Source organism: Neoarius graeffei, chromosome 8, assembly GCF_027579695.1.
Source record: "Neoarius graeffei isolate fNeoGra1 chromosome 8, fNeoGra1.pri, whole genome shotgun sequence".
Taxonomy (NCBI): domain Eukaryota; kingdom Metazoa; phylum Chordata; class Actinopteri; order Siluriformes; family Ariidae; genus Neoarius; species Neoarius graeffei.
Genome location: NC_083576.1, coordinates 83,429,083 through 83,442,491, shown reverse-complemented (window position 1 = coordinate 83,442,491; position 13,409 = coordinate 83,429,083). Strand labels below are relative to the sequence as shown.

At 45.8% G+C, this 13,409-nt stretch overlaps 1 protein-coding gene across 1 annotated transcript in view; it reads right to left on the bottom strand.

Moving 5' to 3' along the window:
- LOC132890964 (zinc finger protein 271-like) overlaps window positions 1-11,400 on the bottom strand; it is a 31,781-nt gene extending 20,381 nt beyond the window's left edge. Inside the window, exons 1-3 of the mRNA XM_060928376.1 lie at window positions 11,359-11,400; window positions 11,043-11,115; window positions 9,735-9,912 (exon numbers count right to left, since the gene is read on the bottom strand). Coding sequence (XP_060784359.1) covers window positions 9,735-9,912; window positions 11,043-11,115; window positions 11,359-11,366 — 259 coding nt within the window. The 5' untranslated portion in view covers window positions 11,367-11,400. The remainder of the gene's footprint in view (window positions 1-9,734; window positions 9,913-11,042; window positions 11,116-11,358) is intronic.
- Between the last annotated feature and the right edge of the window lie 2,009 nt (window positions 11,401-13,409).

The window sequence follows — 13,409 nt, the reverse complement described above, 5'->3', positions numbered from 1 at the left end:
CGTCCTCGCCCCATTCCCCCACCGTGGAGGCGGGGGCCGGCGCCTCCCCAGCCGGCCCGCCGCACCCACGGTGCCCTCCCGTTTCTCCCTTCTGTGTCTGTCTCTCCCCCCCTCAGGTGAGTGAGCCCCAGAACACCGGTGTGGAGATGAAGCCCGGGCCGGTTTGCTGGCGCTGCAGGGAGCCGGGCCACCTCCAACAACAGTGCACGGTCATGGAGGTGGGCACGGTGGTTCGGATCCCCAACGCGCCAGGAGCTGCCCTCGATCGGGCCGGAGCGTATCGCATACCGGTAAGTATTCAAGGGGATACATATCAGGCATTGGTGGATTCTGGTTGTAATCAGACCTCAATTCACCAAAGCCTGGTGCAAAACGAGGCATTGGGGGGAGCACGGGGGTGAAGGTGTTGTGTGTGCACGGGGACGTTCACAGCTACCCTTTGGTGTCGGTCCACATTTTTTTCCGAGGGGAAACATTTATAGTGAAGGCGGCGGTTAATCCTCGCCTTACCCACTGTTTAATTTTGGGGACGGATTGGCCGGGATTTCATGACACACTTAGTAAAGAGTGGGTCCTGCCATTTAACGGGGGAGGTCCCGGTGTTGCTTTGGCGGGAGCAGCTGTCACAGAGCCGTCTACGTCATCTCCGCGTCAGAGTGAGGAGCCGCCGGCCCCTCCTCTCTCTGTTGGGGAATCCCTCGCGGATTTCCCATTAGAGCAATCGCGAGACAAGACTCTGCGGCATGCGTTTGACCAAGTGAGAGTAATCGATGGTCAAACGCTCCAGTCGAACGTCACCCCGTCTTTCCCCTACTTCATGATTATGAAGGATAGATTATACCGAGTGACGCAGGACACTCAGACTAAAGAGCGAGTCACGCAGCTTTTAATTCCAAAGAGCCGCCGGGAATTGGTATTCCAGGTGGCTCACTTTAATCCCATGGCTGGACACTTAGGGCAGGATAAGACACTAGCCCGAATAATGGCCCGATTCTATTGGCCGGGGATTCGCGGCGATGTCCGTAGGTGGTGTACGGTGTGCCATGAATGCCAGTTAGTAAATCCAGCGGCCATTCCAAAAGCGACTTTGCGCCCTCTACCATTAATCGAGACCCCGTTCGAAAGAATTGGGATGGATCTCGTCGGGCCATTAGATCGGTCAACACGAGCGTACCACTTTATATTAGTTCTGGTGGACTATGCCAGACATGTGGACTCGAGTCATGTGACTTGGACTCGAGTCAGACTCGAGTCACCATTTTGATGACTTGAGACTTGAAATCCCGAGATGAGGAATGACTTGCAACTCGACTCGGACTTGCACGCTGTTGACTCGAGACTTGACTTGGACTTGGCAGTTTTAGCTTGCAGTGACTTGGCGTATCAGGTATAAATATTCTCCCCCCCCCCGATTTTGAATCCAAGTACACTCATTATTTGAATGCGGTGTAGCTCCTTGTCCTAGGCTACGGCAGCTCAATCCATTAGCACTAGGTGTCACTCAAGCACTTCAACTGGTTCAAATGAAAAACCAAACGGTGATGGGCAACGAGGACGCTGAACATTGATGACGCTGAATGATGAACGGACAGATAAAAACATGATTACCCGCGTAATTTCCTTTGGATTTAAAGAATACTCCAATACAGATGGCAAATGCATTGCTACGTGCAGAACATGTGGAGCCACAATTTCGGACAGCCAGTCAACCACATCAAACTTCGCTCGTCACCTGAGGCTGCATAAGGACAAGTAAGTAACAAAGCTAGGCTACAGCTAGCAAGAATCTGTACAGGTTAGTTGGTGGCTAGAAGTGGAATGTGTTAATATATTAATGCTGTCAAGGATTTGTTTTGCTTTGCTGAATATAAAATAGTGAAGTAGATTTTTTTTATTGGATTGCTTTTGTGTTCAGTCTAGTGTTAGATTATGTGGGCTAGGCTACCAGTTAACACACATTGGGAAGGCATAGCCAGAAGGTGGTGATTTGGTCAGAGCAGAGAACGTTTACAAGCTTGTTATAAAGGCTCTGGTCAGAACGACACAGACTTATGATAAGAACCGGACAGCAAAGGATAAAACGTGAATCAAATAAACAGTTACCCAGGCTGCAAACTAAGTATGTAAAACAAGTTCGCTCTTTGTAATGGGAAAGTCAGTGCTTGTCATGAAAGGCATTTAAACCACTGAGACAAGATGACTAGCAACGCAAGTTAAACCAGGCGTTTAACTGTTTGCTACGTACTGCACCAAGTCGTGGACGCTGTGCAATGTGTGTTATTAGTGCTGGGATTACGTGTCATCAGAGACATTCAATTCTATTCTCTTCCTCTCTCTGGTGTCATGTAGGCAATGTGAATAATGGGCCATTTGGGCTATGTAAAATGTAAGCTCAACTGACGTTTTATAGCGCAGTACATCCCGACAGATTGGAGTGTAGCCTACTCCGACGCGAAGCATTATCCCACAGTCTTACCCAAACGACAGGGCACACAATGCCTCTATATAGCGTGGCTTTACCAGTGCATTTATTAGTCTCTGGCGAGAAACCAAATTCGCCAAAAGCACGCAACTTGGATCTGGAGGATTCCGCTGAACATTCTGAAATTCACAACAACTGTTTATTCTACTTTATTATATGGCTCTCTAGAATGTTGCCAGGGCTTCATTCTCACATTCTGGCCAGAGCCCTAGAGGACACTGATTCTGGCTACATCGTCACAACGTTCTGTGTTTACTGAGGCTACCGGTATTTTAGCGAGTGTTTAGTGAATGCATTGTGGTCTAGCTAAACTGCTTAAGGGAACATCCTGGCTGGCTTGTATTAAACATTATACTGTGTATAAACAAATATGTTCAGATTAAATGAACTCAGACTTTGATATTGAAAATGATAAAAACATGTTAATGTCTACATGATTAAAAACAGAAAACAAGTAGGCCTACTAATTTTACATTTTTTTTTTCTTGTTTAGATTTGCAGAATATCTGAAGAACAAGATCATCCCAAGTGAGACAGAGCAGCCGTCCATTTCTGGATTCCTTACTGCAAAAGATATACAGTACAATGCTACCCACCCACAACAAAAAGCCATCACAAATTCAATACTAACAGATTTGGTCATTGGATGCAACATCCCTCTCTCAGTAGTGGAGAACAGATATTTCCGGAATTTGTCAGTTAGTTGGTCTCTCTCTCACACACACAAACGTACTCAAGTCACATTGTATTGTGTTAAAGGCATGTCATGTTGAATGTTGGGACAGTGCCTAACTTCAGAAGGAAAACCATTCTTTGATTCTAAAAGTACACAGATCATCTGTTAGCTTGGACTTTGAGTTTCATGTCTTAAAATGCACATGAAAAGCATTTTTATGTGAAAAATGACATGAATGAAATGAAAAGATGATTTTTGTTACACAGTACCAGTACTAGTTTTGTTTAGAATTTTGTTTTAATTTCTCACTAATTTTCCAATAAAAAATTTAAGGAAATGGTCATACTTTCACTCATTCTCACACCCTTAGCCTCAGATGTACACTGACTCACTCAAACTAAACTCACTGAAAATTTAGGATGCTTTACTAACGTTAACTAACTAATCATTGTCTCCTCTGAGATTCTTTGATTGTCTTGGGGCACAAGCTCTAAAACATTTTAAAATGGAAAAGAATGGGTGTACTGTAGTTACTTGTGCTGACTCTATGAATCATTGACATTACATTTAGCAGACATTTTTATCCAAGGTGACTGGCAAAGGAGGACATACACTGCAGTGTGGAGAGGTAATACATTTGTGATCAAAAATGTGTTGATTGCCTGTAGAATAAATGGTGACTTGTTAGGGACTTGGAAAAAACTGAGACTTGGACTCGACTTGGCTTGGGTAGGACTTGGACTTGACTTGGTCAAAAGTGCCTTGACTTGTGACTTGACTCGGACTTGAGTGGTAGGACTTGAGACTTACTTGTGACTTGCACATTAGTGACTTTGTCCCACCTCTGGACTATGCAACGCGATACCCGGAAGCCGTGCCTCTTCGCAATATCTCAGCACGCAGTATTGCGGAGGCACACTTCCGCGTCATCTCCTGAGTTGGAATCCCGAAAGAGATGCTGACTGATCAAGGCACCTCGTTTATGTCACAAACACTGAACGAACTGTATGGGTTATTAGATATTAAGCCGATCCGCACCAGCGTATATCACCCACAAACGGACGGTTTAATCGCACCCTCAAGAACATAATTAAAAAATTCGTAAGTGAGGACGCACGTAACTGGGATAAATGGCTCGAACCCTTGTTATTTGCAGTGCGAGAGGTCCCCCAAACCTCCACAGGGTTCTCCCTGTTTGAATTATTATATGGGCGTAAGCTGCACGGCATTTTAGATGTGCTGCGAGAAAATTGGGAGGAGGAGGGACCTTCACCAAGTAAAAACGAAATTCAATACAATATTGACCTGCGCGCAAAACTACACACACACACACACACACACCTAACCCAGGAGAATTTGCGGCAGGCCCAAGAACGGCAAACCCGCCTGTACGACAAGGGTACGAGGCCTTAGAGAGTTCGCACCGGGAGATAAAGTACTCATACTGTTGCCCACATCAAGCTCTAAATTAGTCGCCAGGTGGCAAGGACCCTTTGAGGTCACACGGCGAGTCAGGGACGTCGACTATGAGGTGAGGCGGACGGACAGGGGTGGGGCGCTACAGATTTACCACCTCAATCTACTCAAACTCTGGAATGAGGAGGTCCCCGTAGCGTTGGTGTCGGTGGTTCCGGAGAAGGCGGAGCTGGGGCCGGAGGTTCAAAAAGGCGCATTGACATCGCATACCTCTCCGGTCCCCTGTGAAGACCACCTCTCCCCGACCCAACTTGCAGAGGTCGCCCAGTTGCAGACCGAGTTTTCGGACGTATTCTCGCCCCTGCCCGGCCGCACCAACCTCATCGAGCACGACATTGAGACGCCCCCGGGGGTGGTAGTGCGTAGCCGCCCTTACAGGCTACCCGAACACAAGAAAAAGGTGGTTCAGGAAGAACTTAAGGCCATGCTCGAAATGGGCATCGTCGAGGAGTCCCACAGTGACTGGAGCAGCCCGGTGGTCTTGGTACCCAAGGCCGACGGGTCGGTCCGGTTCTGTGTGGACTATAGAAAAGTCAACGCAGTGTCTAAATTCGACGCGTACCCAATGTCTTGTATTGATGAGTTGCTCGATCGACTAGGCACTGCACGCTTTTATTCGACACTGGATTTAACGAAGGGATACTGGCAGATCCCCTTGACCCCACTATCCCGAGAAAAAGCGGCCTTTTCCACACCGTTCGGTTTACACCAATTCGTCACACTTCCGTTCGGGCTGTTTGGGGCGCCCGCTACGTTTCAGTGGCTGATGGACAGGGTCCTCCGCCCCCACGCCACCTATGCGGCCGCCTACCTCGATGACATTATCATCTATAGTAATGACTGGCCGAGGCATCTCGAACATCTGAGGGCCATCTTTAGGTCGCTGAGGCGGGCGGGTCTCACAGCCAACCCGAAGAAGTGTGCGATTGGGCGGGTGGAGTATGGTATCTGGGCTTCCACTTGGGCAACGGGCAGGTGCTTCCCCAAATTAACAAGACCGCAGCAACTGCGGCCTGGCCGAGGCCCAAGACCAAAAAGGGGGTGAGACAGTTCCTGGGGCTGGCTGGCTATTATCGGAGGTTTATACCTAATTATTCGGACGTCACCAGCCCGCTGACTGATCTCACTAAAAAGGGGGCACCAGATCCGGTCCAGTGGAGGGAGCAATGCCAGCGGGCTTTTTCTGAGGTAAAGGCCGCACTGTGTGGGGGGCCACTTTTACACTCCCCTGACTTTTCTCTCCCCTTTATATTACAGATGGATGTGTCGGACAGAGGGCTGGGGGCGGTTTTGTCCCAGGAGGTGGAGGGGGAGGACCGCCCAGTCCTATACATCAGTAGAAAGCTGTCGGTGTGTGAGGGGCGCTACAGCACAATAGAGAAAGAGTGTCTAGCAATCAAGTGGGCGGTCCTCGCCCTTCGTTACTACCTGCTGGGGCGCCCTTTCACCCTCTGTTCGGACCACGCGCCCCTCCAGTGGCTCCACCGCATGAAGGATGCCAACGCGCGGATCACCAGTTGGTATCTGGCACTCCAACCCTTTAATTTCAAGGTGGTCCACAGGCCGGGGGCACAGATGGTCGTGGCGGACTTCCTCTCCCGTCGGGGGGGGGGGGGGGGGGGGGGGGTCGGGTCGGCTGCAGGCCGGACGGCCGCCCGGCCTGAGACGGGCGGTGGGGGTATGTGGCAGCGGGGGCATGGGCAAGCGCCGGTCTGTGACAGGAGGGCGGAGTCAGGGAAGGTAAGTGGCAGAATCACTACACCTGATGTCAATTAACCTATGTTTGTGTGTGTCTTCCCAGTGACCGCGCCCGACTTAAAGAGGGAGAGCAGAGGAGCTCATCCCCGAACCAGATGCCGAGTGTGTGTGTGTCTGCGTTAGTCACTGCAAAGTGTGGCAATAAAAGCTGTGTTTGCGAACCTGATCTCTGTCCTGCCGTCCTCTGTGCTCCACCCTTCGTTAGAACTGTTACATCGGGATATTCATTTTTTCCCATATCGCACAGCCCTAGATCTAAATATTAATTTTATTAAAATCGAAATGTTAACTAACGGACTGACAATAATGTCAAACTGAACCGCACTCATTCAAGTTGTGATTCACGCTGTTTGTACCGATAATAACCACAAATTCCCTGCCGACTTCGCTGATCAAGGGAGAGTAACTCATCCGCGGCCCCGACATGCGGTGTGCGCGCGCGCACTCGGCGGAGGCAGTAGTGTGTCGGAGGGAACAGAAGCAGAGATAACGCTCATTTTGTCTCTGGTAAACCAGTCTTCTCTCGTTCAATTACATGCTGGCATCAAAAGACACCGTTGGTTGTAAATGAAACCAAACTGAGTCATTGGAGTGTATTTTCATACACAAATGGAGAAATGTTCGCTGAGTGTTTGTGTAGCCCCACTGCAGACCGGTGTCGTTGTTAATTCATAGCATGCTCAGCTGCGTGAATGTGTCATGCACCGAAAATAAGAGATTTACAAGCCAGGAACGCCTCATGATGCAATATGCAAGAAAAGAAAGATTTACTGCCATTTTACTTTGTATTTGAGTAAAGTGAATAAATAAAGGGTCTGTGGAAAATACATTTAATCCTGGGAACTGCGTCCACAGGAGTTTATTTTGTGTTGACTCACCCCCCCCGGCTGGCTATTTATTTGTCATGGCTGGCTAGTATGAGCCTTAGTGGAAAGCCCTGTATGAGGCCATGACAATGCACCACCAGTATTCCCCTAAACCTGTATACAGGTATTTGGACACCTGACCATCACACACACAAATGCTTGTTGAGCATCTCATTCCAGATTCAACCCTCTTTGCCTTTCAACTAAGCTCCACTATTCTGGGAATACTTTCCACCAGAGCATTCATGAGGTCAGGCACTAATGTTGGGTGAGGAGGCCTGGGGTGCAGTTGGTGTTCCACTTCATCCCAATGGTGTTCAGTAGGTTCAAGGTCAGGGTTCTGTGCAGGACACTAGAGTTCTTCCACTCCAAACTTAACACACATGGAGCTTGCTTTGTGCACAGGGACATTGTCATGCTGGAACAGGTTTTGGCTTCTTAGTTCCAGTGAAGAGAATTTGGAAAGCTACAGCTTGCAAAAACGTTCAATTGTGTGCTTCTAATGTTGTGGTAACAGTTTGGAGAAGAACCACATATGGGTGTGATGGTTGGGGTGCACAAAATTTAGCCATATAATGTAAATAATCATATCCATGGAGCTGGAAACCAGTGTTGTTCAGGAGCAAATGTAGGGGTAACTATTTAAATGTATGTACAACCCCGATTCCAAAAAAGTTGGGACAAAGTACAAATTGTAAATAAAAACGGAATGCAATAATTTACAAATCTCAAAAACTGATATTGTATTCACAATAGAACATAGACAACATATCAAATGTCAAAAGTGAGACATTTTGAAATTTCATGACAAATATTGGCTCATTTGAAATTTCATGACAGCAACACATCTCAAAAAAGTTGGGACAGGGGCAATAAAAGGCTGGAAAAGTTAAAAGGTACAAAAAAGGAACAGCTGGAGGACCAAATTGCAACTCATTAGGTCAATTGGCAATAGGTCATTAACATGACTGGGTATAAAAAGAGTATCTTGGAGTGGCAGCGGCTCTCAAAAGTAAAGATGGGAAGAGGATCACCAATCCTCCTAATTCTGCACTGACAAATAGTGGAGCAATATCAGAAAGGAGTTCGACAGTGTAAAATTGCAAAGAGTTTGAACATATCATCTACAGTGCATAATATCAAAAGATTCAGAGAATCTGGAAGAATCTCTGTGCGTAAGGGTCAAGGCCGGAAAACCATACTGGGTGCCCGTGATCTTCAGGCCCTTAGACGGCACTGCATCACATACAGGCATGCTTCTGTATTGGAAATCACAAAATGGGCTCAGGAATATTTCCAGAGAACATTATCTGTGAACACAATTCACCGTGCCATCCGTTGTTGCCAGCTAAAACTCCATAGTTCAAAGAAGAAGCCGTATCTAAACATGATCCAGAAGCGCAGACGTCTTCTCTGGACCAAGGCTCATTTAAAATGGACTGTGGCAAAGTGGACAACTGTTCTGTGGTCAGACGAATCAAAATTTGAAGTTCTTTATGGAAATCAGGGACGTCGCGTCATTCGGACTAAAGAGGAGAAGGACGACCCGAGTTGTTATCAGCACTCAGTTCAGAAGCCTGCATCTCTGATGGTATGGGGTTGCATTAGTGCGTGTGGCATGGGCAGCTTACACATCTGGAAAGACGCCATCAATGCTGAAAGGTATATCCAGGTTCTAGAGCAGCATATGCTCCCATCCAGACAACATCTCTTTCAGGGAAGACCTTGCATTTTCCAACATGACAATGCCAAACCACATACTGCATCAATTACAGCATCATGGCTGCATAGAAGAAGGGTCCGGGTACTGAACTGGCCAGCCTGCAGTCCAGATCTTTCACCCATAGAAAACATTTGGTGCATCATAAAACGGAAGATACGACAAAAAAGACCTAAGACAGTTGAGCAACTAGAATCCTACATTAGACAAGAATGGGTTAACATTCCTATCCCTAAACTTGAGCAACTTGTCTCCTCAGTCCCCAGATGTTTACAGACTGTTGTAAAGAGAAAGGGGGATGTCTCACAGTGGTAAACATGGCCTTGTTCCAACTTTGAGATGTGTTGTTGTCATGAAATTTAAAATCACCTAATTTCTCTCTTTAAATGATACATTTTCTCAGTTAAAACATTTGATATGTCATCTATGTTCTATTCTGAATAAAATATGGAATTTTGAAACTTCCACATCATTGCATTCCATTTTTGTTTACAATATGTACTTTGTCCCAACTTTTTTGGAATTGGGGCTGTATTTAAAGAAAAAAATTATTTAGTTTTCCTTACTCCTATGTATGATATTAAACTCTCTAAAAACATAAAAACCATGCAAGTTCATTTAGTCATAATTTGGTGATTAAATTATCTGAAACAGAGGCTACATCCCAAATAACCCACTATTATACTTTCAATGCACTAGATAATGTGTCGGGTAGAATAAATCAGTGAGAGTGTTACTGAGCTCCTGATCTCGTACAGAGGCAGTCTTTATTGTCAGGATCTTCCTCTTTCACGGAGAGAACTTCAGGTGGGTTCTCAAGGTTGTTTCCATGGTTGTAGATGTTCAACTCCAGTGTCTCTTCTTTCTTCACACAGATTCCTGACACTTCAGATGTCCCTCCATCCGAAATCTCAATTTTCACGTCTTCATACAGCTAAAGATCAAACAAGAATAACACTTATTCAGACAAGACTTTAGATTTCCTTTTTCATTAAGCTACGGTCACACTACAGCTCGCAATGCTTTGTGATGGGTTATAGATGAAAATGAGACGTTTTGGTAGCGATGCTTGACAACGTACAGGTGAGCTAAAAGTTGTGGTCACACAGCAGGCGAACACTTGACTGTCACGTCTTTGCACACTTGAGTCTGGTTCAGGTTGAGTGGCCACGCACACTCACGGAGTGCGTTGTGCGTGATCGTGGGACCCAGTCATTATGAGAAACACCTGATACTGATTTGAGTGCAAATGCATATGAGGACACTGTTTTCACAGAAACTTTGCGAAGTATCATCATCACTGTCACATTTATTTCTAGCCATGATTATGACTCTGGTTAAATACTCTGCTTTCTGTTTTGCTTCTGGTTTCATTTGTGTTTTGTTTCTGTAAACATTACACCTGCTAACAAACATGCATCTTGCACTGACATCTGTCAAACGCCACATCCCTGACAAAATACTTTATAAAGCCTCTGTGAAAACAGCATCCTGATATGCACGTGCTGATTGTGCTCAAATCAGCATCAGGCATTTTCCATTATAATTGGGTCCCAAGAGCATGCACAACGCGCTTTTTAAGTCTCGTGGAAGATCAGGCTATGCCAATGAATCTCCTGTAAGCACTGGGGACGTGGATTCGAGTCAAATACATCTCAAGAGGCTCAAAGAAGGTTCTCTGAGCTTCAGTTAGTATTCCCAAACCCATCTGTGAGTATTCGCTGCTTAGTTTGCTGATGAAAACATTGCCACCAAATTTCAACGCATGCATTGACATTTTTGGCCACTCACGAAGCAGATACACACCTCGTGAAACTCGGAGAACATTTGCCTTGCATCACACAATTGGTGGCGAAGCTACCAATTTTTCATCACCAAGTATTCAGAAACCTATTGCGAGCTGTAGTGGGAGCAGGGCTTTATGTATTATTAGGTTCTGTGTGATTAGCAGGACAGCTTGTAGGCTGGCAGTGAAGCGAGGCAGCAAAAGACAAACACTGGTCAAACTTTAATATCATACTGTTATTGTTTGTTTTTGCAACACAAATCATTGTTGAGCTTTACCTGTGAGGGATCAGGAGACTGAGACGTCCTGGAGGAGCACTGTCTGTCTCCTGCTGAACTCATTATAACAGCTCTAAACAAAGATTATTATTATTAATACCATTAACAACAACAACAACAACATGTTTGATATTTCGATAAAAATAAAAGCAAGAGGATTATGTATAACTGTTCATGAGCTTTAAAACCTCAACATTAATGCTTTTTATTGTTAAAAAGTTAAACAAAAACAAAGCTACAAAATCTAGGTTAGTTAACTAAATCTATATGAATTGTTTTTATCTATTGTATATTCACAATTTTATATTGATCTCACCTCATCATCTCTAGCTGCTTTATCCTGTTCTACAGGGTCGCAGGCAAGCTGGAGCCTATCCCAGCTGACTACGGGCGAAAGGCGGGGTACACCCTGGATAAGTCGCCAGGTCATCACAGGGCTGACACATAGACACAGACAACCATTCACACTCACATTCACACCTACGGTCAATTTAGAGTCACCAGTTAACCTAACCTGCATGTCTTTGGACTGTGGGGGAAACCGGAGCACCCGGAGGAAACCCACGCGGACATGGGGAGAACATGCAAACTCCGCACAGAAAGGCCCTCACCGGCCACAGGGCTCGAACCCGGACCTTCTTGTTGTGAGGCGACAGTGCTAACCACTACACCACCATGCTGCTACGATTTTATATTAGTGAATTTATATTAGTTTTATTTATATTTATATTAGTATTTATGAATGAATGTGTATCTTTTTAATATTTTCTCCTAGTATAGTGTAAACTGTTTCAGAAGTAATTTCATTAAAGGTATATCTTGATTAGTGTAAGCTGTTCGTAAAGAGTGACTCTGAACAAGTTAAAATTATTTCAATACTTTCAGCATAAAAATAAATAAACAGGTTAACCACACTAAAACACATCACTAAGGCCAAATTCCAAATCTCTCAACATACTCGCCAACCCTCCCGATTTCAGCGGGAGGCTCCCGATTTTAGCCTCCGTCTCCCGATTGTATTTGTTAAAAACTGGAAAATCTCCCAGTTTGGGGAAATCCCTACCGCCAAGTCAAAAATACTCCCGATTATGTCCAATCAGAATCGTATGAGAAACACTGCTGACGTCAACTGATTTTTAACCAATCAATGAACAGAACAGAGGGCGGCATGGTGGTGTAGTGGTTAAGCGCTGTCGCCTCACAGCAAGAAGGTCCGGGTTCGAGCCCCGTGGCCGGCGAGGGCCTTTCTGTGCGGAGTTTGCATGTTCTCCCCGTGTCCGCATGGGTTTCCTCCGGGTGCTCCGGTTTCCCCCACAGTCCAAAGACATGCAGGTTAGGTTAACTGGTGACTCTAAATTGACCGTAGGTGTGAATGTGAATGGTTGTCTGTGTCTATGTGTCAGCCCTGTGATGACCTGGCGACTTGTCCAGGGTGTACCCCGCCTTTTGCCCGTAGTCAGCTGGGATAGGCTCCAGCTTGCCTGTGACCCTGTAGAACAGGATAAAGCGGCTACAGATGAGATGAGTCATTCATCATGGCCACTAAACCAAATACCAAAAATATGAATGTAAATACCAGGTTGCATGGGAGAATGAATTTCCGTGGATAAGCAAATGTTCGACCAGCCAGTTACAGATTTTAAGGTAAAGATACCTTAAAGGAACAGTCCACCGTACTTCCATAATGAAATATGCTCTTATCTGAATTGAGACGAGCTGCTCCGTACCTGTCCGAGCTTTGCGCGACCTCCCAGTCAGTCAGACGCTGTCAGACGCGCTGTCACTCCTGTTAGCAATGTAGCTAGGCTCAGTATGGCCAATGGTATTTTTTGGGGCTGCAGTTAGATGCGACCAAACTCTTCCGCGTTTTTCCTGTTTACATAGGTTTATATGACCAGTGATATGAAACAAGTTCAGTTACACAAATTGAAACGTGGCGATTTTCTATGCTATGGAAAGTGCGCGCTATAATGACAGGCGTACTAACACCTTCTGCGCGCTTTGGCAGCGCATTGATACGGAGCTCAGATATCAATGCGCTGCCGAAGCGTGCAGAAGGTGTTAGTACGCCTGTCATTATAGTGCGGACTTTCCATAGCATAGAAAATCGCCACGTTTCAATTTGTGTAACTGAACTTGTTTCATATCACTGGTCATATAAACCTATGTAAACAGGAAAAACGCGGAAGAGTTTGGTCGCATCTAACTACAGCCCCAAAAAATACCATTGGCCATACTGAGCCTAGCTACATTGCTAACAGGAGTGACAGTGCGTCTGACTGACTGGGAGGTCGCGCAAAGCTCGGACAGGTACGGAGCAGCTCGTCTCAATTCAGATAAGAGCATATTTCATTATGGAAGTACGGT